The sequence below is a fragment of the Podarcis raffonei genome, chromosome 18 (assembly GCF_027172205.1).
Source record: "Podarcis raffonei isolate rPodRaf1 chromosome 18, rPodRaf1.pri, whole genome shotgun sequence".
In the NCBI taxonomy this organism is placed as follows: domain Eukaryota; kingdom Metazoa; phylum Chordata; class Lepidosauria; order Squamata; family Lacertidae; genus Podarcis; species Podarcis raffonei.
In genome coordinates this window covers 12,480,263-12,496,516 of record NC_070619.1, presented here as the reverse complement: position 1 = coordinate 12,496,516, position 16,254 = coordinate 12,480,263, and the positions used below count along the sequence as shown (strand labels likewise).

The 16,254-nt window shown below is 47.4% G+C and overlaps 1 protein-coding gene across 2 annotated transcripts; it reads left to right on the top strand.

Moving 5' to 3' along the window:
- Positions 1–3,675: 3,675 nt before the first annotated feature.
- Positions 3,676–14,897, top strand: IFI30 (IFI30 lysosomal thiol reductase). 2 transcript variants are annotated; one of them, XM_053372636.1, is made up of 7 exons: positions 3,676–3,832; positions 9,441–9,623; positions 9,713–9,787; positions 10,636–10,731; positions 11,392–11,547; positions 13,179–13,247; positions 14,387–14,897. In XM_053372636.1, the coding sequence occupies exons 1-7, from the start codon at positions 3,704–3,706 to the stop codon at positions 14,462–14,464; spliced, it is 786 nt and encodes a 261-aa protein (XP_053228611.1). In that variant the 5' UTR covers positions 3,676–3,703; the 3' UTR covers positions 14,465–14,897. The 2 variants fall into 2 exon arrangements, with proteins under 2 accessions (XP_053228611.1, XP_053228612.1); XM_053372637.1 differs by having other exon boundaries at positions 13,179–13,251; positions 14,391–14,897.
- Positions 14,898–16,254: the final 1,357 nt, after the last annotated feature.

Below are 16,254 nucleotides of genomic sequence, written 5' to 3'. Positions count from 1 at the left end.
CATTATTTTCCCCAAAATATAGTCTGGCCCCCCACAAGGTCCGAGGGACAGTGGACTGGCCCCCTGCTGAAAAAGTTTGCTGACCCCTGCTCTAAAGCCTTATTTCCCAACACGACTTTTTGCTTCCTGGAAAGTACACGAATCAGTGTGTTTTGACATGAGCAGAATGTGTCCTTTTATTTAAAATGCACCTCTGGGTTATTTGTGGGGCATAGGAATCCATTCATTTATTTATTTTTTCAAAATATAGTCCGGCCCCACAAGGTCTGAGGGACGGTGGACCAGCCCATGGCTGAAAGAGGCTACTGACCCCCGCTTTAGGGTGCATGGTTTCGTTTCGGCAGGTAAGACTCACCTGTGCATGGGATGGAGATACTCGCCACATCAACAGCTCAGCAAATCTCTCTTCTGCATTAGTCAGAGCTTTGGGTCTGAGGCAAAGGAGGCAGGTCTGTGACTCTCCTCCTCCCGGCTCTCTGACTCCACCCTGGCTCCTGTTTTCCTGCCTAGCAGCTGGGCGAGGGGGTGGAAGAAAAAGCCCCACCCATGAACCCGGCGGGGGGGCCCTCACTTCATTGCAGCTCCTGCAACCTGGTTCAGGTGCTGATGATGACATTGAGGTCACCGGAAAACTTGTCCCACTGGTTCTGAATCCTGGAGATGATGTTGCAAACAAAATCTGCCCTTCTTCCCTTATGGGGTACCCAAGAGCCCATATAGAGTCCTTAAGTGGGTTCCCTATCGGAAGGAGAAAATAACAGAGGCCAAGCTGAGAATATTGAGAATCAAAGCGGCTAGTAAGCATAATCTTTATTGAACAGGGCCCTCACTCCCCACACGCAGGAGGGAGGAGGAACCCAGAACAATGCGGTGCAAGCTCTTATATCTGTTTTTGTTTAGTCGTGTCCGACTCTTCTTGACCCCCTGGACCAGAGCACGCCAGGCCCTCCTGTCTTCCACTGCCTCCCGCAGTTTGGTCAAACTCATGCTGGTAGCTTTGGGAACACTGTCCCACCATCTCGTCCTCTGTCGTCCCCTTCTCCTTGCGCCCTCCATCTTTCCCAACATCAGGGTCTTTTCCAGGGAGTCTTCTCTTCTCCTGAGGTGGCCAAAGTCTTGGAGCCTCAGCTTCAGGATCTGTCCTTCCAGTGAGCACTCAGGGCTGATTTCCTTCAGAATGGAGAGGTTGGGTCTTCTTGCAGTCCATGGGACTCTCAAGAGTCTCCTCCAGCACCATATTATACGTATATAATACCTTAATTTTTTTATTACAATGATGCTAACCCTTGCTGGCTTCAGGACCTCAAGAACTGGGAGGGACTGGGGGCACGGCCATTGTTACAGGAATTCTAAGGTCTTAGTCCCTGATAACGCCTTATCTCAGGCCCGTCCAAGTCCCAAGAGACTGCGATCTACTCACAGTATCAAAAGACCGGCTTTGATCTACCCACTGAACTTCATACCTGGGACATCCCCTGCGATCTACCAGTAGCTCATGATCTACCTGTTGGACATGCCTGCCTTATCTGATTACCTTTTCTGGGTAGCCTGGCCATAAACTTGGAGACAGAGCCTTAGTTCCCAAATCTCTTACACATAATGATATCAGCTGAACAGATACTTGCCAGACTGTATTTACAGAGAGGCGTAAGCCCCTACAGTCCAAAGACAATTAGAAAGCTTTCCCCATTTCCTTCCTCCTTGCAGAGAAATATTTGAGGTCAATTTGGGAGAGTCCAAATGGCCTCAGGATTGCTCTCCTGTACTATTTCAGACACGTGGTTGATATACTTATGTATGTGTTTGCCTTGTACATTTATGAACATTTATTCTATATAAGACCTTAGAATTCCTATAAGAAGCTTTTTTAGGAAATCAAAGTTGTTGTGCTTTTCTTTTAGGAAACCAAAGTTTCCTGGGAAACCCTGTAAAGAAGAGGACATGAGTACTCCGATATATTTAAACGCTTTTCAATAATATTCGTGATCTTTCCACCTGCCCACCCCCCCGCTACGCCCATGCCCAGTTTGAAGAGCTGAGGATCTGGGGTGCTTTTGGCTTTTGTGACATGCAAACTCCCAAACGAAAACTGAAGCCTTATCTCTCTCCCTTCCGTGTCAGCTGCCAGTTCCAAAGTCCAACCTTTTGTTGTCAAGCGCAAAAAGTTGCTCAACTGCTTGTGTCAGCAGACCGGCCCTGCCTGGGGGCTTGCACAATTTCCCTTGCTAGGTGGCAAATATCTGGGTCGTGTTAAATTCTTGCAAGCATGCTGGGACCTGAGGCGACCCCCCCCCCCGCCGCCTCCTTGCCGGGCAGGGAGTCAGTCCACGGTCCAATCTGAACTGGGGGGGGGGGTCCCCAGAGGAGCCAAATCCTAGGGACCTCGCCCGTCCAATAAAACACTGATGCGCATTGCTATTCAAATAGCGTGTGCCTGACAAGTTTTATTCAAGTTGGCACCCCCCCACTCTCCAGGAACTTCCCATCCCCTCCAACGTTTCTCCCCTGAAAATAGGGACGTCCTATTCCATCCCCTCCAACGTTTCTCCCCTGAAAATAGGGACATCCTATTCCATCCTCTCCAACATTTCTCCCCTGAAAATAGGGACGTCCTATTCCATCCCCTCCAACGTTTCTCCCCTGAAAATAGGGACGTCCTATTCCATCCCCTCCAACGTTTCTCCGCTGAAAATAGGGACGTCCTATTCCATCCCCTCCAACGTTTCTCCGCTGAAAATAGGGACGCCCTATTCCGTCCCCTCCAACGTTTCTCCGCTGAAAATAGGGACGTCCTATTCCATCCCCTCCAACGTTTCTCCGTTGAAAATAGGGACGTCCTATTCCATCCCCTCCAACGTTTCTCCCCTGAAAATAGGGACATCCTATTCCATCCTCTCCAACATTTCTCCCCTGAAAATAGGGACGTCCTATTCCATCCCCTCCAATGTTTCTCCCCTGAAAATAGGGACGTCCTAAGGACAAGCGGGACTTTCCGGCATCAAATCAGAAACCGACACAGCTTCAAAGAGGATTGCAAAACAGATTAAAAAAAAGAAAAAGTATTGTAAACATGTTAGCACACTAGCAGGCTGGGAGTAAGTTCAGCAGTAAAAAAAAGTTACTTTGAGAATCAAGCTGAGAAAATCAGCTATAGATTAGTTATAATATGCAGCTGCAAAAAATAACCGTGAAAGGGTTTGAGGGACGTCTTTAAAGGGAATGCTTACTGGAAAATGTTTGGTTAATTGTATTTTATTTGTGGGGGGACGACCTATTTTCCCCCTGCAAATCCCTGGAAAATATTTTCTTTCTCTGGCGATCACTCGCAGCAAGACTGTCTTCCATGGAGACGGTATTTCCCCCCGAAAATAGGGACAATTGGAAGGCCTGCAACATCTGGAAGCCCCCAAACCGTTTGCTGGTTGTTGCTTTGAAACAGACGCGCGCACAGTGGTCTTTCCCCTAAATCTCCGGGTCTGGGGCTTCCCCAAAGTCCGGCTCCTCCTTCTCCTGCTCCTCCTCTGGAGCAAGTCAGGGGCCGCCTGAGTCACACACACACAAAACCGCAGCAGAAGAAGACGGACGGGTTGCGAGGAGGAAGAAGAGGGAAAGGGCGGAGCTGGCAAAGAGGTTTTTTAAGAGCCGCCCGACTCGCCCCCGCCGCGCGCACTCCATTGCGCACAGCCCGGCACCTCTCCTCGCCATGGCTCCCGGCTGGCTCCTGCCCATCGCTGCTTTCTGCTGCCTGGGGGGCATCGCCCTGGGGGGCGCCCCTTGCCACTACCCCCCGCACCAGTGGTGCGGCTCCAGCGAGATCGCGCAGGCTTGCAAGGTGAGGAAAGGGAAAGCGAAGGTGGCCAGGAAAAGCGCAAACTCTTTGCGCGTAGCCGAGCTGGCAAAGGGTTGGGGGGGTGGCCACCCACGTTGCGGGTGGGGTGGGGGGGTGTTGTAAGCAAAAATTGCCCTTCTTCCCTTATGGGGTATCCAAGAGCCCATATAGAGTCCTTACATAGGTTCCCTATTGGTAGGAGAGAATAACAGAGGCCAACCAGAGAATATTGAGAAGCAAAGCAGCTAGTAAGCTTGATCTTTATTCATCTGTTGCAACAGGGTGCTCCCCTCACCTGCAGGAAAGGAGGAGGACCCAGAAAAATGGCATGCAAGGCCTTATAAAGACTTTTGAAATTGCCACCCTGTAGATCAAGACCACCCCCAGAAACATCATACATACATCACCAAAAAGGCGGTCTAAACAGAAATTTAAATGTTGTTTTTCTCTTGTCCTTGTTTATCTCCTGTCTGGCAGGTTACTTGATTGGATTTCCTGGGGAGCCTGGCCAGTCTTTTGTAATGATAAATACTTAGTTCCTGGGCCAGGTCACAGGCTCACACCCTATTCATATCTTAAATGTGCCCTTAAGAGAGGATTTGTGAGGAAAGAGACAATGGGGAGGTTTCCCACTTTGACCTTGCAGAGAAAACATTTGCTCAGTTTGGGAATCAAAATGGTTCCAGGTCAGTCTTCCTGTGCTGATCCATGTATGTGCTTGATTGGTACACTTATGAACATTACCATATATCTAAGACCTCAAAATTCCTATCACAGGGGCTTTGAGAGAGGAAGGGGGGCTATCAGTGGTGACGGGGGGGGGCTTTGTGTGACCCCCCTCCCCGGGACTCGGAGGAACTGGTGACTCTGAATGGCTGCTGTGGCGCACGGGTCCTGCTTGGGGACGGGGGTTCTTCCCAGGGGGGCACCGCCTCGTTGGCCACTGGGGGGCAGGAGGCTGGATTCCGATGCGCCCCTTTTGGCCTGATTCAACTGCCGCAGGGGGTCTTAGGATTCCTAAATGGAGACCCGAGGACCATAGGTGCCAATTCCGTGGGGCCCTGAGTGCCCACAAAATTCGCCATAAAGAGTCCTGGCATCAACAAATCTTGGGTGCCAGGGCCATGCACGCTGCATGGCAGCCACGGGCGCAGGGCCAACTTGGCACTCCTGCTGTGGACAGAGGCAGTCTACCTTAAGAGTGGTAGGGAGGAAGAGTGGGAAAAGGCCGTTGCTCTCGGGTCTTGCCTATGTCCCATGGGGGGCACCTCGCTGTGAAGACAGGGGGCTGGACTCAGTGCTGGGGGGTCCCCCGTGTAGGGCACCCAGCCAAGGGGCCACAGAATCATCACCATCAGTGAGGTGTTCCCAAAACAAAGGAAGGGTTGAACTCTGATTAATAAGAATACACACAGAGGCTTGAACCAGCAAGACTCTGGGAAGGGTGCCTATAATAATCTGTGCCTCTCTACCCCTCGGCCCAGGTCGTTTTATTCACAAAAGAACTTTTTACAGAGTGTTCATAAGAACCAATCAGATTTCTTCTGAGCATTTCAAGTTAAACTACAAAAGCTAATTAAGCATGCACTTCTGGGGTAAATAAAGAAGAGAACTACAAAGGAGTGCCTTTGGCAACCCCTGAGGTCGTAAACAATCAATACACATGATAAGAGGGACGCAGGTGGCGCTGTGGGTTAAACCACAGAGCCTAGGGCTTGCCGATAAGAAGGTCGGCGGTTCAAATCCCCGCAATGACGGGGTGAGCTCCTGTTGCTCGGTCCCTCCACGTCAAAGTGCAAGTAGATAAATAAGTACCACTCCAGCGGGAAGGTAAACGGTGTTTCCGTGCGCTGCTCTGGTTCGCTGGAAGCGGCTTAGTCATGCTGGCCACATGACCCGGAAGCTCCCTCAGCCCATAGAGCGAGATGAGTGCCGCGACCCCAGAGTCATCCACGACTGGACCTAATGGTCAGGGGTCCCTTTACCTTTACCTTTACACACGATAAGAAGGATGGCCAGGAAGACAGAGATCATTATCACCTTCATGACGGAAACCAGAGCGCACGGAAACACCGTTTACCTTCCCGCTGGAGCGGTACCTATTTATCTACTTGCTCTGGTCTGCTTTCAAACTGCTTGCCCTTCATATGCAACCGAACTCCCATCTCCCATCAGCTTCAACAGGCAGCCTGGCAGACGTGAAGATTTAAAATAATATTTCATCAGCTACTGCCAATCCCTTAATCCGTGCCATGAAACAGGTTCCGTACAGGAGTGGCTAAGGGAGCCGCTGTTCTCTGAGGTTCCCTGCAAATGCTTGCCGTATCATCTTCACAACGACCCTGTAAAGTAGGCTAGACTGAGAGATTGAGGCCCAAAGGCCCCCAGGGAGAGCTTTGAAAGGATCTGAGCCAAAGGTCCTGGGTTCAAATTCTGATGGTAGCTCCAGAAAGTAGCTGCCGGCCAGTGTGGGCGGTGCTGAGCTATAGGTGAACCAAGGCTCTGGTTAAGGTAGCTCCTAGCAGAGGCAAAACGTCTCCTCCTTGATCCAAGCCCAACGCAGCTTTGCATTTAAAGCGCCCCCATTTTCTCAGCATCTTATTTTTTTTGGGGGGGGGATGTTTCCCCACGGAAAGCCCCACCTCGCTTTTCGGAAGCCGGAAGCTGCCCCCAGCTGCTTTCACTTCCCTCTTGAAAGATGGAGGAGGAAGCTGGCCGGGCGAAGGGCCGTTGCAGTTGGGGAGACATCATTATTTATCTTATTAAGTCTATTTCTATCCCACTTTTTGTTCAAATGCATCCCAAAGCGGCTTACAAACCAAAGAAATAAATAAAGAATCTTTGTTCGCGCCAGCCGCTGGCCATAGCAATAAAACAAAAATACGATATACAAAAGAATAAAAATAAATAGTATAGGGTTTTGAATCAATAGTCCAATAGCGGACCTTATTCTAATTGCCCCGGCTAAAAAACCTTGCAACCTTTGCTGTCACCTGCTCATCTCGACCTGCCAAGAGAAAGGACCCTGGGGCAGTGGCTGGGCGACCCGGAATGGACGGAAAATAAAAATAACATAATGGAACGTCACGAACAGGAGCATAAATCGTACAGAATACTTGGCGAATAGTCAGTAAAGCAATCCCAAATCCCAAATAAAACAAGACTTGAGCTGAGACTGTCCTTCTGCCTGATTTAAAAAGGTAAAGGTAAAGGGACCCCTGACCCTTAGGTCCAGTCATGGCCGACTCTGGGGTTGCGGCGCTCATCTCACTTTCTCAGCCGAGGGAGCCGGTGTACAGCTTCCGGGTCGTGTGGCCAGCAGGACTAAGCCGCTTCTGGCGAACCAGAGCAGCGCACGGAAACGCCGTTTACCTTCCCGCCAGAGCGGGACCTATTTATCTCCTTGCACTTTGATGTGCTTTTGAACTGCTGGGGGGGCAGGAGCAGGGACCGAGTGACGGGAGTTCACCCTGTCATTGTGGGGATTCGAACTGCCGACCTTCTGATCGGCAAGCCCTAGGCTCTGTGGTTTATAAGCTAAACAAGTTCTAGCTAGGGCTCTACTCTCTTGGGGGCCCCCAAAAAAATTAAAGGAAAAAACTTGGATGTCCATTTCCAGAATATATGATAAAAAACAAATAAAATAAAACCTGCATCCAGCAACAGTGTTTTGTGTTGTTTAGGCTCCTAGGATGTAAGTCAAATATCACCAGTTTGCTCCTTTCTATATAGAGGGTGCTGACATTCTGCATGGACTGGTTGCACGGCCACATGTGCAAATGGCTTGAGATACTTAGTAGGTCTATAAATGATCACATAAATCTACACAAAAAACAGTGGCAATTTCTTGTGGACAAAGGGCAGCTGGACATAGAAAGGGCCCCATTACCTTCGGGAGCTAAGGGCCGCATCAAACCGAAATCTGGCCCTGCTCCTGACTCTTATGATTCAGCACGTATTGCTGAATATTTTCCAACTTTGTGCGTACAAAGTCTCTCTGCGGCGATTGTGTCTTGAAATAACATCCCGTAGCCTTTTTCGAATTCCTCCATCCCAGCTCTTGTTGGGGCGGAACATTTGCTGCACGTATCTGTACGCTGTACAGCGGACGCTCAGGTTGCGAACGTGATCCGTGCGGGATGCACATTCGCAACCTGCGTCTGCACACACGCAGGTTGTGATTCAGTGCTTCTGAGCCTGCGCAAAGTGCAGTTTAACGCTTCTGCACATACGCGACTGCTGAAACCCGGAAGTAACCCGTTCTGGTACTTCTGGGTTTCGGCTGTCCGCAACCCAAAAAAACGCAACCTGAAGCGCCTGTAACCCGAGGTATGACTGTATTTTCTCTCCCCCCCTTTTTAATATAATTTTTCTTAGTTTTTTTTTAACATATCATTTTCAACAGCAATTAAACATACTTTTACATCTTATTCAAATTTTCGACTTCCATCCATCCTGCCTGAAAATTTTCCAATCTAATCTCTCAGTATGCATCTCTTATCTTCCCTATTACATTTCAAACTCATAACCAACATCTCTATCTTTTTCTACTTTGTAACACTTCGTATATTTATCCTTACAAAACTTCTTGCAGTCCTACTAGCGTAATTTGTTAATTACAGTTGCTCTTCAAATAATTCATATACTTCTTCCAATCTTCTGTAAATCTCTGGTCCCGCAGGTTTCGAATCCTCCCTGTCCTTTTGTCCAATTCTGCGTAGTCCATTAATTTCGTCTGCCATTCTTCTTTTGTCGGTAGTTCTTCTTGTTTCCATTTCTGTGCCAACAATACTCTTGCCGCTATTGTTGCATATAAAAACAATTTAACATCTTGCCTATTAATGTCCTGACCTATAGTAAAAGGTAAAGGTATCCCTGACCCTAATGTCCAGTTGTGGCCGACTCTGGGGTTGCAGCGCTCATCTCGCTTTACTGGCCAAGGGAGCCGGCGTACAGCTTCTGGGTCATGTGGTCAGCAGGACTAAGCCGCTTCTGGCAAACCAGAGCAGCGCACAGAAACGCCGTTTACCTTCCTGCCGGAGTGGTACCTATCTATCTACTTGCACTTTGACGCACTTTCGAACTGCTAGTTGGGCAGGAGCAGGGACCGAGCAACGGGAGCTCACTCCGTTGCGGGGATTCGAACCGCCGACCTTCTGATCGGCAAGCCCTAGGCCCTGTGGTTTAACCCACAGTGCCACCCGCATCCTGACCTATAATACCAAGTAAAAATGCTTCTGGTTTTTTAAAAAATGTATATTTCAACATTTCAATGACTGTATTTTCTTATAGCACCAAGCGTCCTGCGCTCTTGAAGGTACGCTGCTCCTGTCTGTCTGTCTATCTATCTATCTATCTATCTATCTATCTATCTATCATGTATCTATCATCTATCATCTCATCTATCATCTATCTACCTATCTATCATCTATCTATCTATCTATCTATCTATCTATCTATCTATCTATCTATATCTCTATCTATCTATCTATCTATCTATCTATCTATCTATCTATCTATATCTATCTATCTATCTATCTATCTATCTATCTATCTATCTATCTATCATCTATCATCTATCTATCTTCACCACCGCTCTTTCCTTTCGCAGGCAGAGAAGCACTGCGCCCGGCTGGGCCCCCCCGGGAAGAAAGCTGCCCCCGTCTCCGTCAGCCTCTACTACGAGAGCCTCTGCCCCGCTTGCCGCTCCTTCCTGGTCTTCCAGCTCTTCCCCACCTGGCTTTTGGTGGGCGACGCCATGGAAATCACCCTGGTCCCGTACGGGAACGCCCAGGTCGGTCCCGATCCCCTGGGCAGGGTGGGGAGGCTGCGCCCACCCTCCTTTTCCCTGACGCCCGTCCTGTCTCCCTCTCTCTCTCGCAGGAGAAAAAAGGCCCCTCCAAGTGGGAATTTGAGTGCCAACACGGCCCCGATGAATGCCTGGGCAACTTGATGGAGGTGGGTACACCCTCTGGGGCAGGCCAAGGACCGCTCTGCAGGGCCGGCACGCCAGGACTTCTCTGTCTCCTCCGTTTCCAGGGGTTTCTCTCTCACCTGGCAGGAAGAGGCTTCCGTTTGTCAGCCTGGTGTCCGGGGAACATTTAGGGTTTCTTTAGGGCTGTCGAAACAAAACAAAAAGCCGAGCTTGCGAAGCCTTTCCCTTTTTTAAAATAATGGTTTTTGTTAAATCTTCCGAATTATCACAGAACTGCAGTCATATCTATCGATCATCTATATCTATCTATCTATCTATCTATCTATCTATCTATCTATCTATCATCTATCATCTATCTATCTATCATCTATCTATCTATCTATCATCTATCTATCTAATCTATCATCTATCTATCTCTCTATCTCTTCTATCTATCTATCTATCTATCTATCTATCTATCTATCTATCATCTATCTATCTATCACCTATCTATATCTATCTATCTATATCTATCTATCTATCTATCTATCTATCTATCTATCTATCATCTATCTATCTATCACCTATCTATATCTATCTATCTATATCTATCTATCTATCTATCTATCTATCTATCTATCTATCTATCATCTATCTATCTATCTATATCTATCATCTAATTTATCTCATCTATCTCTATCATCTATCTATCACTGTTTTTCTTGACTTTCCATCCCTCCTTTAACGTTTTTTTTAATTCCCCCTTGGTAGCTGCATATTTATTTTCTTTCTTTCTTTCAAAAAATAATATTATAATAATATGATTTATGAGCTTTGGGCAGCACCACGAACCTCCCCCCTGCTCTAACCCTTACCCCCTGCTCCCCCCCAGGCCTGCCTGATCCACCTGCTGGGCGACCAGGGCAGCTACTTCCCTCTCATCTTCTGCATGGAGTCGAGCGCCAACGTCACCCAGAACTTGGAAACGGTACGTTCCCCAAATTCCTTCCCTCGGAAACCCGCCTCGCAGGGCTGGCGGCAGCTGCTGCTTCCAGCTTGGGAAATCCCGGGGGGGGGGAGGGTCTCTGGTTTGGGGGCAAGTTTGGGGAAGAAAGGGAGGGAGAGAGAGAGAGAGAGAGAGAGAGAGAGAGAGAGAGAGAGAGAGAGAGAGAAAGGCAGGCAGGCAGGCAGGCAGGCAGGCAGGAAGGAAGGAAGGAAGGAAGGGAGAGAGAAAGTGAGTGAGTGATGGAGAAGAGAGAGAGGGGGGGGGAGAAAGGGAGAGAAAGAGAGGAAGAGAGAAAGAAAGAAAGAAAGAAAGGAGAGAGAAAGAAAGAAAGAAAGAAAGAAAGAAAGAAAGAAAGAAAGAAAGAAAGAAAGAAAGAGATAGAAAGGAAGAATGGAAGAGTCCCTTCTCTCTTGGCAGATCAAGATGAGCAGGTGACAGCAAAGGTGGCAAGGTTTTTAGAATCAGAATAAGACCCACTATTTGACCATTGATTCAAAGCCCTAAAATGTATTTCATATCATTGACTTTTCATTTCTGTTCTTTGTATATCACATTGTTGTTTTATTGCTGTGGCCGACGGCTGACGTAGATAAAGATCCATTCTTTCCTTCTCATTCTCTTGCCACCCTCTGATCCTTCCAGTGCATGAGGTTGTACCCGACCAGCGAGATCCCCCTGGCCAACGTCACGTCTTGCGTGAGCGGAGACCTGGGCAACAAACTCATGCACCAGAATGCCCAGCTCACCGACGCCCTCCGCCCGCCCCACAAGTACGTGCCGTGGATCGCTGTCAATGGGGTAAGTCCTGGCCGGAGAGGCCCAAATTTGGACCCGCTGGTCCTGAGTTCGAGTCTCGCTCCGCCTGCAGATTTGAAAGCCAGCAACCCCCTTTGCAGGCAGGTTTCGGATAACCATCGCGACCCCTGCCTTCCAAATAAGCAAATTTAATTTTCCATTATTAAAGCCCACTAACAGCCACTTTTTATCAACGTCAGATTACAATTCCCAGCCGATTATACATTTTGAGTGACTTCCCATGGGCTGGATTTCGGGGCACAAAGCCCTTATCCCTTCCTGCTTCCGAAATCTTAGCTGCCGTATTTTCCCATGTGTAACATTTTATTAATTTTAGGGGGGGACTCAAAATTAAGAAAATGGGGGAAGATGTATAAGACTACACCCCCTTTTTAAACATTATTTTCCAGCAAAAAAACCTTAGTCTTAAACACGGAAAAGTACAGTAATCCAATTGCATTCAGTCCTGCCCTTTAGTCCCTTATTGACAGCGACAGATTGATTGACTCCCATTCCTGTTGAGATATTTAATAATAATAAAAATAATAAATTCCCGCAGAAAGAGTTGCGTCGCGACCCCCACATTGCAAGGGGTTGGGCTGGATGACATTTTATTTAGCTTTGGCGTTCGGACCCAGGAGAGACCCGAGTGCGAATTGCGCTCACTTGAAGGTCCCTGTGGCCAGTCTCTCTCTCGCCTACTTTGCAGGGTTGCTGTGACGATAAAAAGGAGGCAATTGGGGCGAAAAGTGAGGGACGGTTGGGGTGTGAATTGTGGGCTCCTTGCAGCGATAAAAGGGGAAGAGGGGAGAATTCGCACCCACTGCCTCAAGTTTTGATTCCTGCCTTGCCCAGGGTTGGACTAGAGGACCTCTAGGGTTCCCTCTTCCATCTCTAGGTCTGAAAATGCAACAAAATGCATTTGTGGCCAAGGGATGGAAAGATCACGAGGCTCCAAAAATAACAGATTGGCAAATCAAATTACAGGACTTGGTGGAGACGGCTCAATTGACTAGTAAACTCAGAGGAAACTCAAAGCAAAAATTTGCAGGAAAATGGGATGGTTATAGAAGATATGTTCAAAAATGCAATAATAGTTTTGACTCCGTGCTAGCATTCGAGCGATAAAGGAAATGAAAGGAGGTGGGCAACAATTAAGGATTGATTATGTTTTCAGAATGGATTAGAAAAATTATACAGAAAGGTTTATTGTTTTGTGTACATTCGAATGTGCAAAGGGACTTGACAGGAAGTCATAGTTGAAGAAAAGACTTTGGAAGATAAAAGGGGGGAAAATATTTACTTTCATTATTATCATTTTGTGTGGGTGTCTGCACATAGGTGTGTTGTATGCAATGTTTGGGAGGAAATAAGACGGTAAATAACAAATAAACTAAATATCGATGTATGTAATTTTTATTTCTTAATTATATTTAGTGGTAGTATGGCTGTATTGTTTTTTGTAACATAAAACCATTCAATAATATATATATATAAAGGAATAGAAGACCTTTGGGGTGCGTTCCTGTTTCAGCAGAGCGCCCCGAGTTTTCTGCCGCAGGGGAGGGATTTGGGGACACCCTCCCCATCGCCTGCCCCACTGATTCCCTTCTTATTCTGCCCCCCAACTCCAGAACCACACAGAAGAACTCCAGGGTGAAGCACAATCCAACCTCCTCGGGGTCATCTGTAAGCTGTATAAGGCAAGTGCTTGTCTAATAATAATAATAATAATAATAATAATAATAATAATAATAATATTTATACCCCACCCATTCCCCTTTCTCTTTCCCCCCCATGGGGCCACTCCTAGCTGGGGGTCTTTGCTCCCCCACAATGAATTTGGGACGATGTGGGGAGGACCAAGGTTCCACTTTGGGGGTGGGTCATTTCCCCCTGCCTCTTTGGTTTTTGCTTTAATTCCCCCCCCCTTAATTTTAAAATTAAATTCCACATACAATTTTTTTTGCTTTGATTTCCCTCCTTTAATTTTATAATTAAATTTCCATAAATTACACATACAAATTTTTTTGCCTTAATTCCTCCCCTTTAATATTACATTCAAATTTCCAGACGTTCCACGTACAATTTTTCTCGCTTTAATTTCCCTCCTTTAATTTTAAAACTAAATTTCCAGAAGTTCCACATACAATTTAATTTTCAAATTAAATGTCCAGAAATCCCACATACAATTTCTTTTTTGCATTCATTTCCCCCCTTTAATTTTCAAATTAAATTTCCACAAATCCCACATACAATTTTTTTGCTTTCACCCCCCCTTTAATTTTAAAATTAATTTTCCATAAATTACATATATTATTATTATTCTGCTTTAATTTCCCCCCTTTAATTTTAAAATTAAATTTCCACAAATTCCACAGGCAGTCTTTACTTTGGCTTTATCCCCTCCCCTTTAATTTCAAAATAAAATTTCTGGAAATTCCATGTACAATTCCAATGCACTTTTTTATATATAAAATAATTCCTTTTGCATTATTGACTCTTCCCATTGCCTTTTCTGTGATGTGTCCCTTATATCCGCCCCCCCCCACTTTGCTGAACCTGCTCTCCCAATCACAATAGATTCCCTGCCTCTGTTTGGCTGGGGGTGCCCTATAGGGACCCCGGTTGGGGGTGCCAGAGAGAGAGAGAGAGATATGGGGGAGAGAAAGGGGGATATGGTGGGTCAGAAAGGAAACTGTGTGCTAGGTTGCCTCCTAGGGCCATGGGTTCGAATCCTACTTGGGGCAAAAGATCCCTCCATTGCAGAGGGCTGGACTAGATGCCCCCAGGGTTCCCTCTGCAATTTTATTATTTATTTTCCCCTCTTCTGTCCCTGCAGGGAGACCTGCCTCCTGCCTGCCAGCACAAAGGCAACTCTTTGCCTGCCTCCCCGCAAGATGCCTGCCTGAAGATCTAGCTCCTCTCTCCCCACAACGCCTGGGGCTGGGGCTGCCCCCCTAAAAGCCCCCCAAAATGCACACGCAACCGCGGTGCCCATCTCGCCTTGGGTGGGCCGAAGGAAGCATCTTCCCTGCTACAATCCGGCCTGTTGTTATTCCCCTGCGGAACTCCCTGCCACAAGGTCTGGAACCGAGGAGCGGTCGGGGAGGAACGAAATAAAAGGAGCACCGCCAGGCGTTTCGGGGGTCCGGAACAAGACTCAGGACCGCTTCTCCGAACCTGATGGGCGAGCGGGAGGCGAGTTCTGATCCTGCCATCCTGAAGGAAAAAACGGACACCCTTCCTTTTTGCAAATTGCAAAAGCACTGCCAGGTTGTTATTTTACCTTCTCTCTCCCCAAAATGGAAATTGTGCCTTTGAAAAAAACAAAACAACACCACTCCAAACTGGTTGGTTTCTTTTCTGGCCAAAATGCTTCCCTTGTCGGTTTTTGGGGGGTGGGGGTCAAATCCATACCCCCCGGGGTTTTGGTTATTTAATTATATCACAAAATTTACACACGGTTGGGTTGCTTAAACAAGCTCAAAAGATAAAGCAAGAAAAGGAACGAGGAGGAAAATCGACATGGCAATAATAATAATAGTTAATAATGATTTTATCCAATCAGTCATCTTTATTGGCATAGAGAGAATGCAAAGATATATGGGTCAAATCTCAAAAGGGGCATCCGTTCATAAAAGGAAATACTTTGAGATGGAAAAGTACAGACCTAGTTAAGAAGTGCGCCTCAAATCTTATAAAACAGTTTTATTATTTGTAAGGCCCCCCATCGGAAAGGCTGGCCCAAGCTGCTCTAGACGGCTCCCAGCAAAATTTTAAAAAGGCAATAAAATATCAGCTACTAAAAACTTCCCCGTACAGACTTTTGAAAAGCTGACTTAACAAAAAGCTGAAAAATGGGACTAAGGCTTGTCTCCAAATGCAGGAATTTTCAGGGGAGAAACGTTGGAGGGGATGGAATAGGACGTCCCTATTTTCAGGGGAGAAACGTTGGAGGGGATGGAATAGGACGGCCCTCTTTTCAGGGGAGAAACGTTGGAGGGGATGGAATAGGACGTCCCTATTTTCAGGGGAGAAACGTTGGAGGGGATGGAATAGGACGTCCCTCTTTTCAGGGGAGAAACGTTGGAGGGGATGGAATAGGACGTCCCTATTTTCAGGGGAGAAATGTTGGAGGGGATGGAAGAGGACGTCCCTCTTTTCAGGGGAGAAACGTTGGAGGGGATGGAATAGGACGTCCCTATTTTCAGGGGAGAAATGTTGGAGGGGATGGAAGAGGACGTCCCTATTTTCAGGGGAGAAATGTTGGAGGGGATGGAAGAGGATGTCCCTCTTTTCAGGGGAGAAACGTTGGAGGGGATGGAATAGGACGTCTCTATTTTGACAGGAGAAACGTTGGAGGGGATGGAATAGGACGTCCCTCTTTTCAGGGGAGAAACGTTGGAGGGGATGGAAGAGGAAGTCCCTCTTTTCAGGGGAGAAACGTTGGAGGGGATGGAATAGGATGTCCCTCTTTTCAGGGGAGAAACGTTGGAGGGGGTGGATCCCGAGTCCACTGTGGTCTGATCCTGCAGCCGGACTCTGTTCTCATGCCCCCCAACTCTGGCCTTCCTCCCTCTCCCACGCCAGAGTCGTCCTCTCTCTTGTCCTGCAAAGAAACTGGCGTGAATAATTTGGCTTCCTGGAGAGACTTCCTTCCTGCGTCGCTTCCTGCTGTTTAATGGAGTGCATGGGGAAATCGAGAGG